This window comes from Dendropsophus ebraccatus, chromosome 12 (genome assembly GCF_027789765.1).
Source record: "Dendropsophus ebraccatus isolate aDenEbr1 chromosome 12, aDenEbr1.pat, whole genome shotgun sequence".
In the NCBI taxonomy this organism is placed as follows: Eukaryota; Metazoa; Chordata; class Amphibia; order Anura; family Hylidae; genus Dendropsophus; species Dendropsophus ebraccatus.
Genome location: NC_091465.1, coordinates 47,645,478 through 47,669,388, shown reverse-complemented (window position 1 = coordinate 47,669,388; position 23,911 = coordinate 47,645,478). Strand labels below are relative to the sequence as shown.

At 43.6% G+C, this 23,911-nt stretch overlaps 1 protein-coding gene across 1 annotated transcript in view; it reads left to right on the top strand.

Moving 5' to 3' along the window:
• CACNG6 (calcium voltage-gated channel auxiliary subunit gamma 6) overlaps nt 1-23,911 on the top strand; it is a 118,741-nt gene that overhangs the window by 75,631 nt on the left and 19,199 nt on the right. Inside the window, exon 2 of the mRNA XM_069947496.1 lies at nt 21,395-21,469. Within this exon, the coding sequence (XP_069803597.1) occupies nt 21,395-21,469 (75 nt within the window). The remainder of the gene's footprint in view (nt 1-21,394; nt 21,470-23,911) is intronic.

The window sequence follows — 23,911 nt, the reverse complement described above, 5'->3', positions numbered from 1 at the left end:
ATACTTACTAGCATATGGCTGTGATAGCCCATTGCATATGATTCTTATTTTTCGTTGCGCTGCTCTTTAATCCTTCAGCTAGTGTTGGGTCTGCATTGTTGTCAGAATACCCTCAGAATTTACTTGACTGTCAGTATGCTGTATATGTATGTGGGGGTGGGCGTGAATGGACCTAGAGATTAACTAAAACCCTTTTAAAAATGATACTAGACTTCAAGCAGAAAAAAGGTACCGAAATTCAATCCTTATTTACATTAACATTCATCAGATCCGGAGTCAAACTGAATCTGATATAAAAAGCACAAAAAGAACTTAATTTTCCAGAAATGAATCAAGGTTTTTTCTTATTGTTTGTCTTGTAAAGTTATCCACTAAAAGTGTGCCTGTTGTTATAAAAATCTTTTGACATGTCACAGAGACATGTCAAAAGTTTTCATCAGTCGGGGCCTGAGTGCTCAGACCTGTGGCGATCAGGAGAGCGGGGAGAGGATAGTAGCTGCAGCGTTCTAAGTTAAAAAAGAAAGAGTTGGGCTCCATAGGAGCCCATTATAAGTCTGACTCTATTTTTTAATAGAGGGGAAGATCTCCCGATCGGTGTGGGTGTGAGCACTCAGACCTGGACCGATCAAAACTTTTGACATGCCTCTATGACATGCAAAAGTTTTTTTTATAATGACACGTACACTTTAAAGCATTGGTTAGCAGCCGAGGGGAGAAGGTCCTGAAGCTCCCGATACAGCGACTTTATTTTTGACACTTCAGCCACTTGAACTTATACTTTTGGATTCCTGGAGGCTATACTAATGTCCTGCCTATCCTTCCACCATGAGAACAACTTCCAAAAGAGCAACAGCTGCCACCCGAAGGAGGATGCAGGCCTCGCTACCTACTGCCGTACCACTACACAATGGCGCTGGCTCTCCACCTGACTTGTTCAACAACATGCACAGCCTGAATGTCGGGGCGGTGTGGCAGACCTCCCTGACTCCCGGAGGTGAGCAGAGGGGACAAAGGGGTTCGCCTACACAGCCTGAGCCCGGACTGTCACGGCACTCCGCACAGCGGGGAGGAACTTCTCGAAGAGGGGCGGGTGCAGCTTTTACGGCTCAACCGGGACTTTCTTCTAGCCGCAGAGAGCGATCCAGCTTGCCATGTCTCACTGACTCTCCTGCAGTACCGTCCTCCTCTGACTGCTCCTGTCAACCTCAGCGAGCTCAGCAACAGCAGAAGCGTACTGAGGCATTTTCTGTTGATGTTCCGATCAGCTCTGCTTCCTCCCATATTGCTGAACCTGATTTGTCTACCATTTCCACCACATCTCCTCTTTGTCCTGCTCCACCTTCTTTGTAAACAATAGATGTCACCAATGTTGGGAACTCCCTTGATAATTTGCCTGCTCCCAATGCACCAATCACGATCTCTCATATTAAAGACATGCTTATAATGTTGCAATCTACTATCCAGGCAGGCTTTGAACATACGATTAACGCTTTCCGAGTCTCTGTGCAAACGATGGAATGACGCCTACAACTTGCGGAAGACCACATCTCTGCGGTAATTAATACAATAATTAGGTGGAATCCCATCACTTATTGGAAGCTGAGACGCAAAGCTTATATCACACCATTGCCACCCTTGATGACCGCTCCAGGGCTCACAACTTCAAGATAAGGGGCATCCCGGAAGAGATTCCGACTGCAGAGCTACCTGGTTTTACAAATGACTTTCTCCGCGATGCGTTGCAAGATTGCAATCGGGAGGAGTTATGAGTGGACTGTTCCCGGCGGATTCCCAAACCTACCAACCTTTAACCTGGAGCTCCGAGAGACACCATTGTACGGGTGAGACATCTCCATATTAAACGAGACCTACTAACAGCTCTCAGGCGACGCTCGGCTCCTTCTGGTAAATTTAGCAAGCTTCAAGTGTTTTCTGACCTCTCCTCGACAACCTTGAAATGGCGACGGTCGCTAGTATCAATCACTTCAACACTGCGTTCTCACAACATCCCTTACGCCTGGGGTTATCCAGCCTGCATTAGGGTGTTTAGAGGTTCCGATTCGTTCTCCATTCGGGATGCAGCTTAGGCTCTCCAATTGCTACAGATGTGGAATTTATTGCCAGAGTCTCCAGGACCTCCTAGACTGTGTTCGCTGACACATAGCAACTCTACTTGTTTCGACTTCTACTTTCAGAGAATGTTCCAATCCTCTGCCTCATCTTATTAGGACCTAGCTATGTGGTTTAACGTCATAGATACCTTGCTCATACATCTCGGCTCCATCCGAACTCTGTGCCTACCCCAGAGAGCCGTCACCTACGTGTTGGTCTACCATTGGAACTGACAGTAGTGGTTATGGCGGCATGTTTGTCTGTTGTTTTTATGGCCTATGTTTTTGATGTTATGTAAATTGCTGGTTCAATACCTGTTACGAATATACTTTTCCTGTTTCTGCACCGCTTTGCTCACCTACATGCCCTACTGTGCGACCTTAGGTGCCGCAAGGCCTGCTGTCCGGCTGCCAGTTTCTGTCGTTAGCCTGATTCATTTTATTGCTACAGCTAACTCTAGAATTCTTAACACTGGTGAACAGCTGATTTTTAGAAGGCCTACTCTTCGTTTCGTATCGTGTCTGTTGCTTGTTGCGCCTCATGGCGCCTATGTTGTTGTTTCTTTGTCTTCAGTGTTTATGTGTGTTCGCGTTAATCTCTGATGCAAAACCTTAGACCTTCAAGTTATAACTATGGCTTAGACATCGTTTGGACCTATGCAACATTTTTCCTGAGACTATGCAAACACTTAAGCAACTATGATCTTTCCCAATCCTGTTTGTACTGCTATGGGTGCATTATATTACCTACTTAGAATTGTAACCGCCTGCTTGTAACCCGCTCTGAATACCTGTTTCTGTTCTGTTGTGTTACTCCTTTTGGAGTACATTGTTATTACATTGTCATTACTAACGCATACATTTTTTCTTTTTTTTTGTTTTCTATATGTGTGTTAAAAAAAAACTATATGAAAACCCTTAATAAAAATACCATTGAAACATTAAAGCATTTGACATGTCCTGGGGAACACTCAGTCCCCAAATGAACCTGAGCAGGGAGAGGTCACGTGACTGGTAAAAACTTTTGAAAGTTTTTGTAACCTTTTAAATTACAGATGTGCGATAAAATTAATTAATAAAAGTGGAGGGCCCCAACATGGTATTATTATTATTATTATTATTATTATTATTATTATTATTATTATTATTGTGATATTTCCCCCTTGGTGCCCCTGCAGATCCAGGGACAAGTGAGGCTAGGTTCACACTATGTAACTGTGCGGCTGTATTTTTTATGCGGCTGTAAATGTGCGGATGAAACTACGGCCGTGGGAAAAAATAGACATGCGGCTCAAAACATACGGTCATTTACTTGGAAATCTGGTTCAACTAAAAATAACAAATAAAATCTTAAGAAAGTGATGCAAACACCTCTGGATGCATCTGGGAAAGCAGAGAACACAGTTTACATGAATTGCTATTACCGGGGTTTGCGATCCTCTGCACTAATGTCGATGTCTCTCATGGTTAATCTATTAAAATAATAAAACACATTTTCATTGTAATAAAGTCCCTTTCGTTGTTCAATAATTAAATTTAAACTAATCCATCATTTTGAAATTAAATATACTGTTAAAATAAATATATATATAAATAAATGTATATTTATATATATATTTATTTTTTGACAGTATATTTAATTGCAAAATGATGGATTCGTTAGAATTGAAATTTTATTTCAACGAAAATGTGTTTTATTAATTAAATATTAATTAGTACAGGAAGCTCCATAAGTCGTTAATTCATATTGCCGGCAAAAGAGTATTCTGTACTAATCATCACGGAAGTGTAGCCAGGAGACAGTACACCACTGAAAGTATAAGTCTTTTTGGGTGGTCATGGGCCCCCCAGGAGCTCAGGGCCCCCGGCTGCCGCCCGGAACGCCCCTGTTATAATCCACTACTGCCCACACCCCTCATTGACCATTTTATTTAAAAAAAAACAAAAAAAACGCTGGTCATCGACGTAGTCCACGGAATCCGACGTAATCCCCAGGATACCGATATCTGAAAAACAAAAAGGGAGAAACACACAAAAAACACACAAACAGGAGCACAACACCCATCATTGTGAGCGGTGTTGTGCTCCTTACAGTATGCAGCATCTTTACAAATCGCTGCTTACAGTCTGGCCCCCAAGGGGTTAAGGGAGGATGTATTGCATCCCCCTTAACCCCTTGGGGGCCAGACTGATGTCAGACTGCACCCATCCCAGCAAGGAAGGGGTTAAGTGACCCCTCTTCCTTGCTGGGAGGGGTGCAGTGCTGGGGAGGGGGTGGGGAGAGCTCTATACTCACCCCGATGTGTCCTCTTCGCTGGTCCGCAGCACAATGAAGTCACTGTACAGCGGACCCGCTAATTATATGTGCGCTCAGCTGATCAGCCAATCAGCTGAGCGCACATATAATTCTAAATGTTTCTTCTAATAATGCTATTGTGATAACATAATTAGAAGAAACATTTGATATTTTCAAGTAAAGTGATGATTAGTACAGAATGCTCTTTTGCCGGCAATATGAATTAACAGCTTATGGAGCTTCCTGTACTAATTAATATTTAATTAATAAAACACATTTTCGATTAAATAAATTCAGTTTCGTTGTTCAATAATTTAATTCTAACGAATCCATCATTGTGCAATTAAATATACTGTCAAAAAATAAATATATATATATAAATATACATTTATATATATATATATATATATATATATTTTAACAGTATATTTAATTGCAAAATGATGGATTCGTTAGAATTAAATTATTGAACAACGAAAGGGACTTTATTACAAAGAAAATGTGTTTTATTAATTTAATATATTAACTATTAGAGGCATCGGCATTCGGCATCATTGCCGGCTATTTTTGAAGTACTCCGTACGGACCGCCTGTCAATCCACGGCCGCGTTTCCAGCCGCAAACAATGGTCTTGTTCATTTTTTATGGGTCCGTTTACGATCGGGCCGTAGATTCATACATAGTGTGCACTGTGCAGCCGTATATCCTATACTTTCCAGCGTACGCATGAACCACCAAAAATACCGCCGCACAATTACAGCCGCAAATACAGCCGCACACTTACATAGTCTGAACCTGGCCTAAGGCTATGTTCACACTACGTAAATCTACCGCCATAGTTCTCGCTGCAGAACTACAGCCGTAGATTTGCGGGGTGGAACATAGCATTGTTTGCTATGGGATCCCGGCCGGAGCGTACACACATCGTATACGCTCCGGCCGGTTCCCATGCGGCACCGCAAACAACTGACAGGTCCATTATGCGGAATTCTGTCCGCAGAAGGACCTGTCAGTTCACACAGTGAAGCGAGCGGCTCCGGCCACTTGCTTCACTGCGGGCTATGGGAAGCTCTGATGCGGGCGCGTGCTGATGCGCCCGCATCAGAGCTCCACGGAGGAAAGATCACGGAGTCACGGAACGGCCGGTCTCATCCGTAGTGTGAACATAGCCTAAGGGTACAAACACACACACCATATACGCAGCGTATTTACTGCTGCGATACGCAGCAAATATGCAGCAAATGAGCAGCAGATTAGATCTAAATAACTGAACACAGCATCAAATCTGCACCATCAGATCTGCTGCGTATCTGCTGTGTATACGGTGTGTGTGTGTTTGTACCCTCAGGGTAGCTTCACACACACCGTATCACAGCAGATTTTCTGCTGCGGATCCGCAGCAGATCTGCAGCTGAGCTTATCGAAATAACTGAATACAGCATCAAATCTGCACCATCAAATCTGCTGCGTATCTGCTGCGGATCCGGTGCGTGTGAAGGCACCCTAAGGATAGCTTCACACGTACAATAACACACCAGTTTTTCTGCTGCGGATCCACAGCAGATCCGCAGCAGATTTGACAGTGCGGATTTAATGCTGTGTTAATTCATTTAGTCAAATCTGGTGCGGATCCCCAGCAAAAAATCTGGTGCGATATGGTACGTGTGACGCTACCCATAGGCTATGTTCCTACAAAGTCTTTTACAGTGCAACTTCCCCATGCACTGCATTTTAATAAGGATCACCATTTTTTCTGTCAAGTGCACCAACTATAGTGCCAACCACTATTAGCAATCACATTAGCTCAATTACCCACAAGTGTTTACTTTTATGATATGTTTCAACACTGTATTTGTGCTCAGAATTTTGGTCAGTATTTGTCAAATAAAAAAACAGGAGTGGATTGAAAACACAGAAAGGCTAGGTTTGCACACTGTGGAAATTTAGTGTAAATGGCAAATGATGGCCGTTATTTCAAAACAACGTCCATTTTAAAATAACGGTTTGTAATTTATTTGTCATTAATTGGCGGTCATCCACTCAATTTTAACAGTGTGTGAACATAGCCATTCTGTGTTTTCAATCCACTTCTGGTTTTGGTTGAAAAATACTGTCCAAAAAACAGAAATATTGTGTGGGAACATAGCCACAAGCTGGAACCTCATGCAAAGGAAACGGTGCTTACATCTGGAGATCAACATCTATGCAGTAAATATGCAATATCTACTAAAATGGCTACTCTTTTAGTAATACTATTCCTAAATAATACATTTAACTAGAAAATGTACCCGGCGCTGGCCGGGTATAAAGTGTCAGAGTGTTAATTAGATTTGTTCCAAGGTTGCCCAGGAGGCAAATCTATGCCCTTGTTTTTTTTTTTTTTTTTTTTTAAGGGGAAATTGCCAGGAGCCCTATATATTCCCTTATACGCTATATACCCCGACAGTTCTGCACTGTTTAAGTAAATTGTAGGTTAGAAATAAACTAAAAACTTTAAACATCCTAAATACCTAATAGCCAAACTGAGATGTCATCATGTGATCAGACTTTATACAGAGCCTGGTTATATACAACATTGGCAGTTTTATATACAGAGCCTGGTTATATACAACATTTTCAGTGTTAGATACAGCCTGGTTATATGCAACATTGGCAGTGTTATACAGTATACATCCTGGTATAAAACATTAACAGTATTATACAGAGCCTGGTTATATACAACATTGGCAGTGTTATATATAGCCTGGTTATATACAACATTGGCAATGATATATACAGCCTGGTTATGTAAAACATTGGTAGTGTTAAGCTGAGCCTGGTTATATACAACTTTGACAGTGTTAGTGGGGTCCTGTATACCTGTAGTATATAGTTGGTGGAGGTCCTGTATACCTGTAGTGAATAATTCTGGGGTCCTGTATACCTGAAGTGTGTAGTTTGGGGGTCCCACCCCCCGCCGACTGCAGACCGTGTGTGTGTGTGTGTGTGTGCAGAAAACCTGAAGCTTATAATAATAAGTGCATACACAATCCTGCATCATCATAATCTAGCCCTCTTAGGCACTACCTTTAATCCTTGGTGAGAACGACACCAAGAGGTTTCAACGTTTCAAATACTGTATACACTCCCCCCTCACCGCCTTGCAAGTAGCCCCCGTACTGTATACACCCCCCCCTTGCAGGTACTCCTATACTGTATACATTCCCTCCCTGCAGGTAGCCCCCATATTGTATGCACTCCCCCCGCAGGTAGCCCCCATACTGTATACACCCCCACTAGGGCTGGGCGATTAATCGAATTAATTCGATTAATCGTCCAGAACGTTGAAATCGATTTGATTTTTTGTGAAAATCGTAAATTCGATTTTCACAAAAAATCATTTCGGGCTGCGGTGCCGGGGAGGAGCTGAGAGAAGGGGGGTTGCGGTGCAGGCCGGCGGGAGATCCGTAGAGGGGCAGTGTGGGTGAGCGGGGAGAAGATGCTGGGTGGCCAGGCTGGAGAGGGGCGGTGCAGTGCCGGCGGCCTCCAGCCACTGACAGCGCCGCCGCTGATCTGCCCCCGCCCCTTCCACTGAGCGTCCCACTCCCCTCCCGGCAAGATATGGAGGTCCCGGGTCTGTGGAGGAGGAGGCCGCAGGGACTACAGTAGGTGGTGATCGCGGCGCTGCTCGTCCTGGAGCTATACAGCGGGATCGGGGGGCTCGGTGCAGACCCCCGTTCCCGCTGTATAGCTCCGTGACCCGCAGCTATGCGATCACCACCTACTGTAGTCCCTGCGGCCTCCTCCTCCACAGACCCGGGACCTCCATATCTGGCCGGGAGGGGAGCGTGTGTGTGGAGGTGAGAGGAGGAGGAGATGTATGTGCCCTCCTGCTCCAATCACCTCCAGCTGCACCAGTCACCCCCCAGTCCCCTCAGTGTCCCCCCAATCCCCTCATTGTTCCCTCAGTGTCCCCCCCCAATCCCCTCAGTGTTCCCTCAGTGTCCCCCCCAGTCCCCTCAGTGTCCCCCCAGTCCCCTCAGTGTCCCCCCAGTCCCCTCAGTGTCCCCCCAGTCCCCTCATTGTTCCCTCAGTGTCCCCCCCAGTCCCCTTCAGTGTCCCCCCCCAGTCCCCTTCAGTGTCCCCCCCGTCCCCTCAGTGTCCCCCCCCGTCCCCTTCAGTGTGTCCCCCCCCCCGTCCCCTTCAGTGTGTCCCCCCCCGTCCCCTTCAGTGTGTCCCCCCCAGTCCCCTTCAGTGTCCCCCCCCAGTCCCCTTCAGTGTGTCCCCCCCAGTCCCCCCATTGTTCCCTCAGTGTCCCCCCCCAATCCCCTCAGTGTTCCCTCAGTGTCCCCCCAGTCCCCTCAGTGTCCCCCCAGTCCCCTCAGTGTCCCCCCAGTCCCCTCAGTGTCCCCCAAGTCCCCTCAGTGTCCCCCAAGTCCCCTTTAGTGTCCCCCATTGTCCCTCCAGTCCCCTTTAGTGTCACCCCAGTCCCCTTTAGTGTCACCCCAGTCCCCTTTAGTGTCACCCCAGTCCCCTTTAGTGTCCCCCAGTGTCACCCCAGTCCCCTTTAGTGTCACCCCAGTCCCCTTTAGTGTCACCCCAGTCCCCTTTAGTGTCCCCCAGTGTCACCCCAGTCCCCTTTAGTGTCACCCCAGTCCCCTTTAGTGTCACCCAGTCCCCTTTAGTGTCACCCCAGTCCCCTTTAGTGTCACCCCAGTCCCCTTTAGTGTCCCCCAGTGTCACCCCAGTCCCCTTTAGTGTCACCCCAGTCCCCTTTAGTGTCACCCAGTCCCCTTTAGTGTCACCCCAGTCCCCTTTAGTGTCACCCAGTCCCCTTTAGTGTCACCCCAGTCCCCTTTAGTGTCCCCCAGTGTCCCTCCAGTCCCCCAGTGTCACCCCAGTCCCCTTCAGTTTTACCCCAGTCACCCCTCATCTATACCTGTACTACTACACCCCTTATCCACTATACCTCCACTCCTACACCCCGTATCCACTATACCTCCACTCCTACACCCCCTATCCACTATACCTCCACTCCTACACCCCCTATCCACTATACCTCCACTACTACACCCAACGTAGATGGAGGCACAAACATGATTTCCTATACTATATGGGGCCTCTGTTACACTGGAAATCAATACAGTTGTTGTCTAAAATATTAAAATAGTATCTGATGCTGCAGGGAGAAAATGTTCTGTTTATTTAGCAAAAAAGGAAAAAAAATCGAGATTTAAATCGAGAATCGTCAAAAAATTTTAAAAAATCGAGATTTTATTTTTTGCCAATATCGCCCAGCCCTAACCCCCACCCCTGCGGACAGCCCCCATAGTCTATACACTACCTCCACTTGCAGGTAGCCCCCATACTCTATTACCCCCCTGCAGGTAGTACCTATACTTTATACACTCCACCCCTGCAGGTAGCCCCCATACTCTATACACTGCCTCCCTTCTTGCAGGTTGCCCCCATACTGTATACACTCCACTCCACAGGTAGCTCCCATACTGTATATACCCCCCACCCCTGCGGGTATCCCCTATACTCTATACACTCCCCCCACTTGCAAGTAGCCCCCATACTCTATACCCCCCCCCAATTGCAAGTGGCCCCCATACTCTATACACCCCCCCTTGCAGGTAGTCCCTATACTGTATACACTCCACCCCCCCTGTAGGTAGCCCCCATACTCTATACACTGCCCCCCTACTTGCAGGTTACCCCAATATTGTATAACACTTCACAGGTAGCCCCCCATACTGTATACACCCCCACCCCCGCAGGTAGCCCCCATACTCTATACACTTCCCCCACTTGCAGGTAGCCGCCATACTCTATACGCACCCCCCTTGCAGGTTGCCCCCACACTGTATACACTCCCCCTTGCAGGTTGCCCTCCATACTCTATACACCCCCCCTTGCAGGTTGCCCCCATACTGTATACACTCCACAACCCGCAGGTAGCCCCCATACTGTATACACTCCCCCCCTTGCAGGTAGCCCCTATACTCTATATGCACCCCCCTTGCAGGTTGCCCCCACACTGTATACACTCCACCAACCGCAGGAAGCCCCCATACTGTATACACTCCCCCCCTTGCAGGTAGCCCCCATACTCTATACACTCCCCCCCTTCTTGCAGGTAGCCCCCATACTGTATACACTCCCCCCCTGCAGGTAGCACCTATACTGTATACACTCCCTCCTGCAGGTATACCCCATACTGTATGCACTGCCCCCCTTGCAGATAGCCCCATACTATATACACTCCCCCTTCAGGTAGCCCCCATGCTGTACACACACCCCCCTGCAGGTAGTCCCATGCTGTATACACTCCCCCCTGCAGGTAGCCCCCATGATGTATACACTCCCCCCTGAAGGTAGCCCCCATGCTGTATACACCCCCGCTAGGTAGCCCCCATGCTGTATACATTCCCTAACACCCCCTTACAGTATACATTCCCCAACACCACCTAACGGCAGGCAAGCCCCTTACTGTATACACTGTATATACACTGTACACTGTTAGGGTGACTTCACACCTACCGGATCCGCAGCGGATTTCACACTGCGAATTTGAAGCGAAATCCGCTGCGGATCCAGTGTCATTGTACGCTATGACACTACATACTCGCAGCGAGATTGACATCCCGCTGCAAGTATGTAAATTACCCCCTTGGCAGCCGGAGCGTAACTTACACGCATCCATGGCACCCATCATCCCGCCCGCTCAGACCGCTGTTAGATTGTGCAAGCTCCCCTCCAGTGTGTTCAGCGCTGTGCCGCTGCTGCCAGGCACGGCTCTCTCGTCACGGCTCTGGAAGTTCCCCCCCCCCCCCGAAGCAAGCTGGAGCGGTGTGTGCAGTGTCCAGAGCCGTGAGGAGAGAGCCGTGCCCGGCAGCAACAGCACAGCGCTGAACACACTGGAGGGGAGCCTGCACGATCTAACAGCGGTCTGTGTGGGCGGGATGATGGGTGCCTTTGTCAGTGTAAGTTACGCTCTGGCCGCCAAGGGGGTTACTCTTCATACTCGAAGCGGGATGTCAATCCCGCTGCTAGTATATAGTGTCATAGGGTTGAATGAAACTGGATCCTAAGCGGGTTTCGCTGCAAATTTGCTGCATGAAATCTGCTGCGGATCCGTTAGGTGTGAAGGCACCCTTACTGTATTTATTTCTGTCGATGTTGTGAGGAGCTTGCCCTAGCAACCACAGCTCCCTGTGAAAATGAAAGTAGTTATCTTATTGGTTGCTAAGGCTCCCAACTGCCATTTCTGCTGCAGTGCTAATTATATCACCTGTGTATCACCTGTGTGTGGAGATTTTCCCATTCATCTCTATGGTGCGCTCTTCCCCCTTCCCCTCCTCTCCTGTACATCTGGCAAGGACGGGACCTTCGCTCTAACCTTCCCAGGCACCCAATGTATCTGCGTGCCTAATTTGGGGTCAAACGGTTCAGGCGTTTGGAAGTCTATACATGACAGACGGACAGACAGACAGACAGACTTTCATTTTTATGATATAGATAGTATAGTATTAGGCTATAAAATGATTGGATTCGTACCTTGTACTTGTATAGAGCAGGTTTCCCCTTTGAGATAAGGTTTCACCATTAGTTACTATCTTATAAAATTGATCCTCTGAACCCTTACTTATCAATCTGTAATTGTTCTTTACTGATCAAATCGGTTTAAGTTCAAGAAATAGTAAACAGGAAACTGTCACCTGGAATCGGGTTAGCAAGCTGCTGTCACTGCTATATAGCATATGCCTCACACATTGCATCTGCTTGGTCCTTCTGTGGCTTAGTTTAATTGAAAAGTAAATTTTCCACCATCTGGAAGAGGTGTGTCTGCAGCCCCATACTGCCCAGTCTGTACCACCCCTTCTGCCCGCTTTATACTGCCTCTTCTTTGACTTTCAGGGCACATGGACAAAATGGCAATGATTCCTTCGGCCATGTGCATACGTTAAGTTTCAAACATTTGAAATCTTGCGTTTGCTGATGAAGGATTCCACTTGCCTGTGCAGGATTTTAGCAGTGCTGTGGGAGCCCTAAAAGGTGAAGTGTACATGAGTTGGAAGGGTTTTTCAGACAGGAGCAGTACAAGGCCCTGGTAACGCCTCCTTGACCCTTCCAGACATTGGCAAAAGTGCATTTTTTATTCGACTAAAACTTTGGATAGATTAGGTACGTGCTATATAACTCTGTCATCACTTTGCTATCCCAATACCAGGTGACAGTTTCCCTTTAACATGTAGCCTTAGATAAACTTAAGATCTACAGTACAATAAAATGAATATGTATTAGACAATAACAAAACAATAAAAGTCATTTTATGACGTCAGATTTAAAAAAAATATATATATATTTTACTTTTTTTAATTTGACATCATTGTCAAATGCCGAAAAACAATGGGATTCTAAATAAACAGACCTCTTTAACTAACAGTTATGTCTGGTACTATGTGCGCATTTATATTAACATTGGGCATTTCACAAGACTATATTAATCCCCCTTTCATTACACAACTCTGGCAGTAATTTCCATACTGGCATCAGTAACATTTTTCCTTGGCACAATCATTCTAACAGTAACAAAAATATTTCAATTCACTATTTGCTTTGTCCCGAATGAGAAATTCTGATTGTTGCTGAACTCTGAAACTGCACAAATGATAACTAGAGGCAAAGTACTTAGAAGCAAGGCAAAAACTTTTTCAACAAATTACCATCAATCAGAGCTGCATTTAAATCCCATTGGTATTATTTCCAGTAATAGGTTTGGCAGATGCTAAGGACTACTTTTACTCTCCGCTCTGAATTTTCATGTCTTATGTCTTATATATTTCAGAGGATAGTGGTAGATACTGCTTACTTCCCAGGTAGTTTCTTCTTTAACACAAAGGGGGACATTTATTAAAAGGCTAAAATACCTTTTTTAGGCGCAGATGGGCCAGATTGGTTTAAAAATATTTGCAAATGGTCTATTTGTGGATATTTTATTCACATTGGCCCCATCTGTGCCTTTTTCTGTCAGAGGGGCGGAGAGGGGGAGTTACGGGAGGTGTTCTGAGCTGGCGTAAGTTTAACATTGTTCCCATGGACAGGCTCTGTGAATACAGGATTTATGTAGAGGCAGTGCCTCCGATGCTGCGGGGACATTTGTAAGCCCGACGCAAAAAATGGCGGACTTAATAAATGTCCCCTAAAATGTTTAGGGAGGAGCCCTCCTTCCACATTGAAACAGTCAAAGTCACAGTTCAATGCCACTCCCTTTCTAGGTCCAGAATAGTGGTGGTTTCACAAGCTCACCATTTCCTTACCAAACCAGACCATCCAAAATGAAACCAAATAATTTATCTTTAAATGAAATGTCTTAAACAGATAACATACTTATTGGGCATTTCTGTAATGTATTACAATACATACTTGGGCATTTAATCATACAAGTTACAGTGCCCCTTCTGTTAGAAAAAAAATCAAACATTTGACATGTCAGGGTCTCAGTGTTTTGACGATCCTTAGATATAACCAGGAGATGTGTGCCACTGAGCACTTCATTCCCCTGCTCCTTCAGGTCTCTGTCTCACTGCATGAGACAAGCTCCACATAAAGATTGTCTTGTGCAGCGAGACGAAGATGACAGACAGATGTAAACTCTCACATTCCAACCAAAACTTTTGATATGGTGACACTTTAACATAGTTTAAATACTTACATATGTGTATAGGAAAATGATGCCTAAAACTATAGTTTGTCTTGAAAGAAACATCACCTACAGCAAGATCAGTGTTCAAAAGAAAATTAAAACATTGCTCTTTGACTATGAATGTAGGAAGGAGGGAAGAAGAATCTGGCCACCTCAACAAGAACGGCGCCCAAATATCTATCAGTAAAAGGATTCAATTACAAACTTTACAGCATACAGCTGTCTCTCTCCTCTTTAGCATACAATAAACAGAAGAAAACTGTAGTACAGCGCTAAACAGGACATCTGATCGGGCAGTACCTCAAACACCACATGACAGACATGTAGATCTCCTTATTGTAGACAAATCCAAGAAGACGCTCCAAGGATCTATCTAATGATTTTTACCTGTGATTTTATATCTCAATAAAAACTAGTTGTTCAAGGGGTTAACACTCTTTCTTTCCTCATTATTAGGAGCCTCCTTTATTATTCACAATTCCTCCTTTTAAAGAATGAAATAAAACTAGAAAAAAAAAAAAAACTCTATAAGGTTACAAACCCACTTGGCGGGTCTGCAGCGAGTCTCCATGCTGCGTTTTTGCAGCGAGACTCGCTGCAGATCCCGGCCCTATACTTTTAATGGCAGACAAACACGCAGCAGGGATGTACATCCCTGCTGTGAGTTTGTCTGCAGCCCACCCCATTAACCCCCCGGCCGCCGGAGCTGATACTTCACCTGATCCCGGCTCCGGCGGTTCCCGATGTCTCCAGCAAGCCGGAGCGAGGACCAGGTGAAGTATATGTTCCAGCCAGCCACCCGCAGCCCCGGCCGCCCGCTCGCCCCCCGCAGCCCCGATCGCCCCCCTGCAGCCCTGGCCGCCCGATCGCCCCCCCGCAGCCCCGGCCGCCCGATCGCCCCCCGCAGCACCGATCGCACGCCCCCCCGCAGCACCGATCGCACGCCCCCCCGATCGAGCGGCCGGGGCTGCAGGGGGGCGTGTAAGCGATCGGTGCTGCGGGGGGGTGTGCGATCGTTGCTGCGGTGGGGCGTGCGATCGTTGCTGCGGTGGGGCGTGCGATCGGTGCTACGGGGGGGCGATCGGGCGGCCGGGGGGGCGATCGGGCAGCCGGGGCTGCGGGGGGGGGGGCGATCGAGCGGCCGGGGCTGCAGGGGGGTTATCGGGCGGCCGGGGCTGCAGGGGTGCGATCGGGCGGCCGGGGCTGCGGGGGGGCGATCGGGCGGCCGGGGCTGCGGGGGGGCGATCGGGCGGCCGGGGCTGCGGGCGGCTGGCTGGAGCATATACTTCACCTGGTCCCCGCTCCGGCTTGCTGAAGACATCGGGAACCGCCGGATCAGGTGAAGTATCAGCTCCGGCGGCCGGGGGGTTAATGTAGTGGGCTGCAGACAAACTCGCAGCAGGGATGTACATCCCTGCTGCGTGTTTGTCTGCCATTAAAAGTATAGGGCCGGGATCTGCAGCGAGTCTCGCTGCAAAAACGCAGCATGGAGACTCGCTGCAGACCCGCCAAGTGGGTTTGTAACCTAACTCTGTTTTTGGCTATGTTCACACTTCATTTAACAGTGTCTTTTGCAAAGCAACTTGCGGGCACCGTCGGGTGTGCCCGTAAATCAGTTATCCATTCACTTCAATGAAATGTGCGGCCGCCGGCTGACTTTAGATTGCGTGAACATCTATTATTTCCGGACGCTGTTTGTTGGACATCATCTGAAAATAATAGGCATGTACACTATTTTATTTTGGGTGCTAAAATAATGATTAGAGATGAGCGAACCTCGAGCATGCTTGAGTCGATCCGAACCCGAACTTTCGGCATTTGATTAGCGGTGGCTGCTGAACTTGGATAAAGCCCTAAGGCTATGTGGAAAACATGGATATAGTCATTGGCTGTATCCATGTTTTCCAGACAACCTTAGAGCTTTATCCAAGTTCAGCAGCCCCAGCTAATCAAATACCGAATGTTTGGGTTCGGATCGACTCGAACCCAAACTCGGTTTGCTCATCTCTAATAACGATGTGTGCGTACAGGGGGCGGCATTGCATTGAAATGCAATGCCGCCCCTGCAGTAGAGAACAGACGCTGATTCCATTACAATCAGCGTCCGTTCTTTACTCAAAAATAACATTGTGTGGACCTAGCCTTCAAATGTAGCTGCAGTCAAATAGATTTTTTGCATAATTTGTGAGACCAGGAATGTGGACACCCTACTGTAATTCTATCACCCAAGAGCCTTAGTAACCCGATAACAAATTCGTCATAGTAGCTGTCATTGTGTTATGAGTGAAACATGACTCTGTTGGGAACAGAGCCCAACTGACCTACAGTATGTGATGCTTGCTTTTAATTTGGTAATGCAAGGTAACTCACAACTAACAATTGATACCGTAGGGTAGACAACATATTGCAGAAATAACCATCTCACATGCCTAAGACATGGAAAATGTGTCAATTTTCTGCTTCCAAAACAACGCAATGTCAGTGCCCAAAACCCCATCTAATTTTGTTATAATCATTGATGCTATTGAGGTCTGTAGAGTGTTTCTTTGCTACCCTCCTTACATTGTCCTTGGCTCAATGAGCGCTGAGTAGAAGTGCTTAACACTGGCTCCAGGCTCCAAAATAAGTCTTGAGGGTCGAGTCAGGAAGTGACTCCGCAGCACTTCACAAAACCAAAACTTTTCAAATTTCTGCATGACATTAAAAGTTTTTATAGATGCCAGTAATGCTTTAATGTCTGGGAAAAGGATTATTATTTTTAGACAGACAACAGACAGAATTAAAAATGTTAATTGTATTTTCTTTATGTTCTGTATTTGGTCTTGATGTGTTTCTAAATGTTTCCGCCAGTGCCTCTTTTAAGATTTCACAAACGTCCAGATGTCTGGATGATGATTGATGTGCAAAATATTTGTTTCGGAAAGGCTTTAGCTGTTAGATCCTGTTGATCATGTTGCAGTTAAAGGGACATTTGTATTAGAGTGGTTTCCAAGGTATTCATATAGATGTCACACACAATAGCCAAGTAGCAGTGTGAATGAACTGTGATCTCATACAGCAGTGCTTGTTTAAATAAGCCGATTATAAGGTCGAACAAATGAGTGTTGAGGGGCACACATAGATGATACAGCCTATGGGAATATCCATGTTTCAGGACTTCCTGGGGTGCATTTCAACTTCTGCAGCTGAAAGGAATCATATGTGGAAAATTTGGGTTAGGACAATGTTGCCATACCCAGTTTGACAGGTCTGCTCAACACTATTCAATAAATTGAACTCCTCCTAGTAGTGGGGCTACAGTATATCTAATATTTTAGATATAGCCCCAGCTACTCCCTAAGCTCTAGTTCACCATTCACTACCAGTGATGTTAATTGGTGTATTACTAGTCAGTATATAGTATATTTCATGAGCTCAGGGGTATGAGTTTTAAGATTTTTTTTCCTTAGTTCTATTTTTACTTTTTTACTTTCAAAGGATGCAATAAAAGTAAATTCTTGAGTCAGGCCCTTAAGGGGTCTCTGTTCGCCAGGTATTGCACCTGTGGTACTGGTGTTAGTGCTCAACACTATTCACGCACCAATTTTTTTTTTTCTCCTGCCTACTGCTCCTGCCACGCATCGCCTGCCATCACTAGCAACCAAGCCAGGGGTAGCGACCTGGGGGTCGCCTGCCGCAGCAAGCCCATCCCGCCCTGGTGAAAACCAGCGGCCCCTTAGACTCCGCTCCCTGGTGAGGTTAGTGCCATCGCTGGTGACGGTTCAGTGGATTCACGACTCCAGGCGTTACAGATACAGCCTATGGCTATGGCTGTATCCCAGTTTTCCAGGCGGTCTGCCAGCTGTATCCACCGTCTTCATGGAGGCTGCAGACAGCGGGAATCAGACGCCGAGAGTTCAGGTTTATACGAACCCGAACCTTGGCAGGTTCGCTCATCTCTAATGATTACCTTTGACATGAAAGGGCTGAGGATGAACAGTTAGTTCATCAACATTTTTTCACGAAACTACATTGACGCATCTTATATTTACCATAGACTTGGATGATTGGTACCTCTGCTGTAGTAACTTGTGAGGTTCTATATATCTTGTTCTTAGTATATATGATTAAAATTTATCAAGCTAATTTGGCTTGATGTCTAGAAAATTACCAACAAGATAAAACACATTGTAATGCAGATACTCCAGTGTCAGTATGGTATATGCTGTAGATGCAAAGGATATGTTTAATATCTCGTGCAATGTCACTTAATTCAGTTTCAACTGTTAATTTGACTAACACCATTATAACCCTCATGACAAAAAGAGAGCTAGGAAAAATGTCTGCTTTAATGTCAGAGATAACAAGATCAGAGAGTGTGAAATTCATCATGAGCAGCCACTGACATGTTATACCCTTGTTCATAGTGCTCAGCCCGTTAAACAATTTTTACATGATTACATAATAGACATTTTATTTCCTGGAAGTGAAAGGTAAATATACTATGTATATTTATATATAGTATACTAAGTATACAATGGTGCAATAATTTTCTTTACAATTTTTGCAATTGGAATCTTTCTTTTTTTTTTTTTTGCTGACTTTAGATAAAGGTGATAGGAAAACTATTGAAATTGTGTAAAAAAAACAAACAAAAAAACAGCAAGTCTAAGGGGGAGATTTATCAAAGTGTATAAAATTTAGACTGGTGCAAACTGGCCACAGCAACCAATCACAGCTCAGCTTTAGGCAGTGCTGAAGGAAAGCTGAGCTGTGATTGGTTGCTAGGGGCAGTTTGCACCAGTCTAAATTTTACACACTTTGATAAATCTCCCTCTAAATGTTCAGACCCTGACCAGTTATCAGTAGAATGAGTGTGAAGCTGCATGCTATTTTTCTGCTCTATGGGGGAGATTTATCAAAGGGTGTAAAATTTAGACTGGTGCAAACTACCCACAGCAACCAATCACAGCTCAGCTTTCCTTTTACCAGAGCTGGAAGCTGTGCTGTAATTGGCTCCTGTGGGCAGTTTGCACCAGTCTAAATTTTACTCCCTTTGATAAATCTCCCCCTATGTCTTTAAGACCTGGATTGCCCCAAAGACTATGAACAAACTAAGAACAGATTACTCCTAGCTTTTTCTTGCGATTGGTCAGAGACTAAACACTCTGACCCCGACTGATCAAATCTTTTGATATGTCTATATGACGTTTCAAAAGTTTTGTTTTCCAAATGACAGATAGGCTGGAATTAAATTGTTTATTTTATTTTTTTTTTTTAACGATATTTTATTAGTGGCTTATGTAATATTTGAACATACATATTGAAAATTCATTACATATTCAAAAAGAAAGTCGCTCACAGGCAACAAAGGATTGTATGTTTACAATATCATACAGATACAATGAGCCTTTGTAATAACCTTAAAAGATATATTATCATATACAATACAACATAGTCTTACCAAAAACATAGGTAGAAAAACAGTAACCTATAATATCACCTTAAAACATGGTATAGATGTCAGATATTCAAATATGCTACCAATAGAATGGAGAGGATTGTCTTTAACAGAGAAAGGGAAAAGCTTAAGATATTTGGAGTGCTCCCAGAGTTCCCTTTTGGGCGGCCATGCAATACCAATCAGTGTCCTTAAATTGATTAATGACAGAGTCTCTCTCTTCTATAGTAAAATCATGAATTAGAAATTGTGTCCATTTGGACATAAATGTTTTGGTTGATTTTTCTTTGGTGCGCAATACATCCAAAAGTTCCCAATGAAAGATCTCCTTCAGAGCGGAGATTACCTCAGAAATGTCTGGTAGAGTATCCAGTATCCAGTGTCTTAATAAACATTTCAGGGAAACTAATAGAGTTAAATGAATTCCTTTAGAAGTAAGTAATTTAGGAGAGGGAGTAGTAGAGTCTATATCAATAAAATGAAAAAGATAACTAAGAGGGAGAAGTGGTATGGCATGGCCCCAAGTGGACAAAAGATAGAGCCGCACAGAGTCCCAAAATTCCTGCACTCGCGTGCAGGCCCAGGCACAATGAAACAAGTCTGCTTTAGGAAGTGAACATTTTGGGCAACTGTTTATGTGAGAAGTGTGGGAGTTGGAAAAAGGAATATTAAAGGCATATATAGCCTTGTGTATAAAGCGGAAATGTATTTCACGTAGAACCACATTGGGAGTGGCAGAATGCACTAGTTGAGATCCTCTCAATATTTGTTGGGTCAGATCCTCTGAAAAAATTACGGAGGACCATTTAAAAAAAAAAAAATGTCTAGATAAATTCTTTTGAGAGTTAAATTGTTTATTACTAGAATAAAATTTTTATTTGCTGGTTGGGTTTACTACATATAAAAATATCAAATATTTCTTGGCATATCAGTCTAACAGATACCTAAAGTTTATTACATACAAACATAGAAGATTGTCGGCACAAAAAGACCACCTGGTCCATTTAGTCTTCCTTTTTAGTATTTCCTTTCTTATTATGTCAGGATAGATATATGTTTATCCCAGACATGTTTGCATTTAGTTACTGTAGATTTACAAACCAACCACATTTGCTGAATGTTTGTTCCAAGCATCTACTACTCTTCAGTAAAGTAAAATAATATTTTCTTGTATTGTTTCTTACCATTCCTCCAACTAACCTCTAAGTTTAACCTTATTTAGTCCTATAACATATTTTAAGGTTTTGATCATATCCCCCCTTTCCCTTCTTTCCTTCAGACTATATAGATGTAGAACCAATCATGGGCTGATATATTTTTTTTCATTCTTTCATTTAATTATTACGTACTATTTATTTGTCAAAAAAGTCATTATTTTTGTGGCCCCGTTTATTATGTATTTAAGTTTTTCCTTATGGGCTTATGTCCAGAACTTCCTGGCATGCTGATGGGATTTCATAATCCTTTGCCCGCCGCTCAATCAACACACAGTGATCTTGCGCTATCCAGTGCGAGATCATTGTGTATTACTGTGTCCATATTATGTCACTATATGTGTACCTAAATCTAACTACAAAGATTCCTGGCTGTACCATCAGGCACCATCATCTTGCTGATGTCACTGTGGTCCAGCACTGGAATGCACAGATGAAACGCAGTGACGTCCCCAAGATGGCTGAACAGGATTACGTAAAGTGTTAGATACACACTGCAAAGACAGTCTGTATCTTTAGGGACACATGTAGTGACATAATAGGGACAGTGGATAATAGGCGATAGGGTCTCTTTAAGACTTTTCTTAAGGATCTAGAAAAATTCAGACATGTTATTTACTTTTTGTATATGTCCTTTTCTAGATTCCAACTGTTCCTATTTCAAGTTTTTCACTACTGGAGAAAATGCCTATATATTTCAGCGGGTCACACACAAAGGTAAGTGTTCTTAAATACAAGTTTTGGTATTTCAGCAATGTAGAAATAGCAGGAGACACTATTAGGCTATGTTCACACAAGGTTTTTTTCAGCTCCATTTAAAATTTAAAATGATGTCTGTTATTTTGAGTCTAAAATAACGGACGTTTTTTAGCAGCCTGCCTCCCCTTAGTGCAATGACTGATGTTTGCACATTATTTTAGTTTGGGGTTACTAATTGCCCTTTGGGTGTGTCTTAATTTAAAAGTCCATTGAATTTAATAGTAAAAACGGAGAAAGAACGGTTATAAAAGAAGAACTGTGTGTAATCAACTAATAAAAAATGTCTGCTGTTTGGAAAAGACGTCCGAAAATAATGTTCATTATTTTGACGTCCGCAGCAAAAACGTCCGTTTTTTAATGCATAGTGTGCATTGAACGTCCTTCTTCCCATTGACTGCAATGCATTGCCATTGCAGTCAGTTAAATCGCAGCAAAAACTGACGTTTTTTAAATAGCGAAATCGGACGTTTTTTCTCCATTTTTCACGTTGTGTGAACATAGCCATACACTGCAGATAAAAGTCCTCTGAGGAGTAGGAGTATGCTAAGTACGTCACAAAAGGTGTTGCAACCGACTTTATGTAGCAAAGTCTCAGAGATATATTCAATAGGAACAGAGGGCACTCACCAAAATTCTCGAAGTGACGATTTATTAAGGAACATGAGACATACAATCCAGCAGATCTACACAGCAGGTGGGAGCACAGGCACGCACACAGGTAGCAACCATTTTGCATGTGCACGCTTCTTCAGACAGAAGATTTCTACCAATATATTTAATTATTATTTTTAAACCTAAAGGAAAGGAATAAAACATCGTTGATGAAGCATTTATGTTCACACAATTATTTGTTGTCTCCTCAACAAATTTAACACTTTGCTTTTCTTTCAATGTGCTTGTTTAGCTTTGTCTATATACTGTGACATATAAAGCAGTGCTGCGTATTATTTTGTCTGTGCTGTCTTAAGAGCTGAGCTATCATTAGACACTGCTGTCACTGGTATGCTACGTTCAGACGATGTTCAAAAATCAGAAAAGGTGTCCGCTTTTTCTATTATAAAAAGGCGTCCATTTTTGCAGCAATTTACTTGACTTCAATGCATTGCATTGGGTGTGTCTTTAATTAAAAATCCTATTGAATTTTATTGTAAAAATGGTGAAAGGGCGGTGAAAAAACGAAAACTGTGTATGAACAACTAAAAAGTAACGTCCAGTGTTTGCAAAAGACGCCTACAAATAATTGTCATGATCATTATTTTGACATCTGCGTAGACAACTTCCGTTAATTCACTGTGTGCATTGGAGGTCCGTCTTTTCATTGACTTCAATGCATTGCAAGTCAATTAAATCCTAGCAAAATCGGACGCCTTTTCTGTTTTGTTTTTTTTGTTGTTGTTTTTTTACATCGTGTGAACATAGCCAAAGAAACCCCTAAAGGCCAATTAATAAACCAAAACTAGAATAGTATACCAACAACTGTCATTGCACTGACAAGCGGCCAAACAGCAAAATGTCAGACATTATTTTTTGTTTTCAAAATGGAGAGGGAAAAACGTCATGTTCACTATGCAGCTTTTTCTGTCCATTTTATTTTTCTCAAAATTACGCCAGTCATTTTGGCTGTTGGTAGATTATTCTAGTTCAGTTTTTTTTTGGGTGTGGTTCTTTTTAAAAGGTCCATTGAATTTGAAAAAAAAATAAATAAAAAGACGGATTACAACACATCCTTTTTTTAGCATAAACAAAAATGTGATTAACTGTCTTTTTTTATAATTGAAGTCAATGGATAAACAGATTAAAACAGATGCACACAAATACCTAGATTTTTCCATCCATTTTTTCCTTACGTTTTTGGATGAAACTGATGGGAGGGGGAGGACAGATTTCAAAAACTCAGTGTGAACAACTAAAAATAATGCCTGCAAATAATTGTCATGAACATTAATTTGACGTCCACACAAAAACAATGTTCATTCTTCAATACTCTATGCATATTGAACAGCCCAACATAGTACCAGGTATTGCATAAACCAACCCCTCCCTTGTTTCCTATATTCAAATAAAGAATATGTTTTTTTTTTTTTTTTTTTTGCAATTCTGAAGAATGACTCCTTATCATTCATAATATTTTAATAGGTCTATTTTCAATCTTTTTTAAAAGTCTAATTGACCTGCTACAGTATCTCACAAACATCCTTAGGGTATGTTTTTGGATTAATTAAAGTTTTATTGAAATGCTATTGGAGTTTAAACTCTTTTATTCTCACTGTACCAATCTGCATATTTTGACATCAAAATCAATTATTAATCAATCAATCAATCAATCATTAATTATTATTAATGTAAAGTGTTGTTTTACTTTTCTATCTAAAAAATAATTGCTGATTTTCTTCAGGTCAA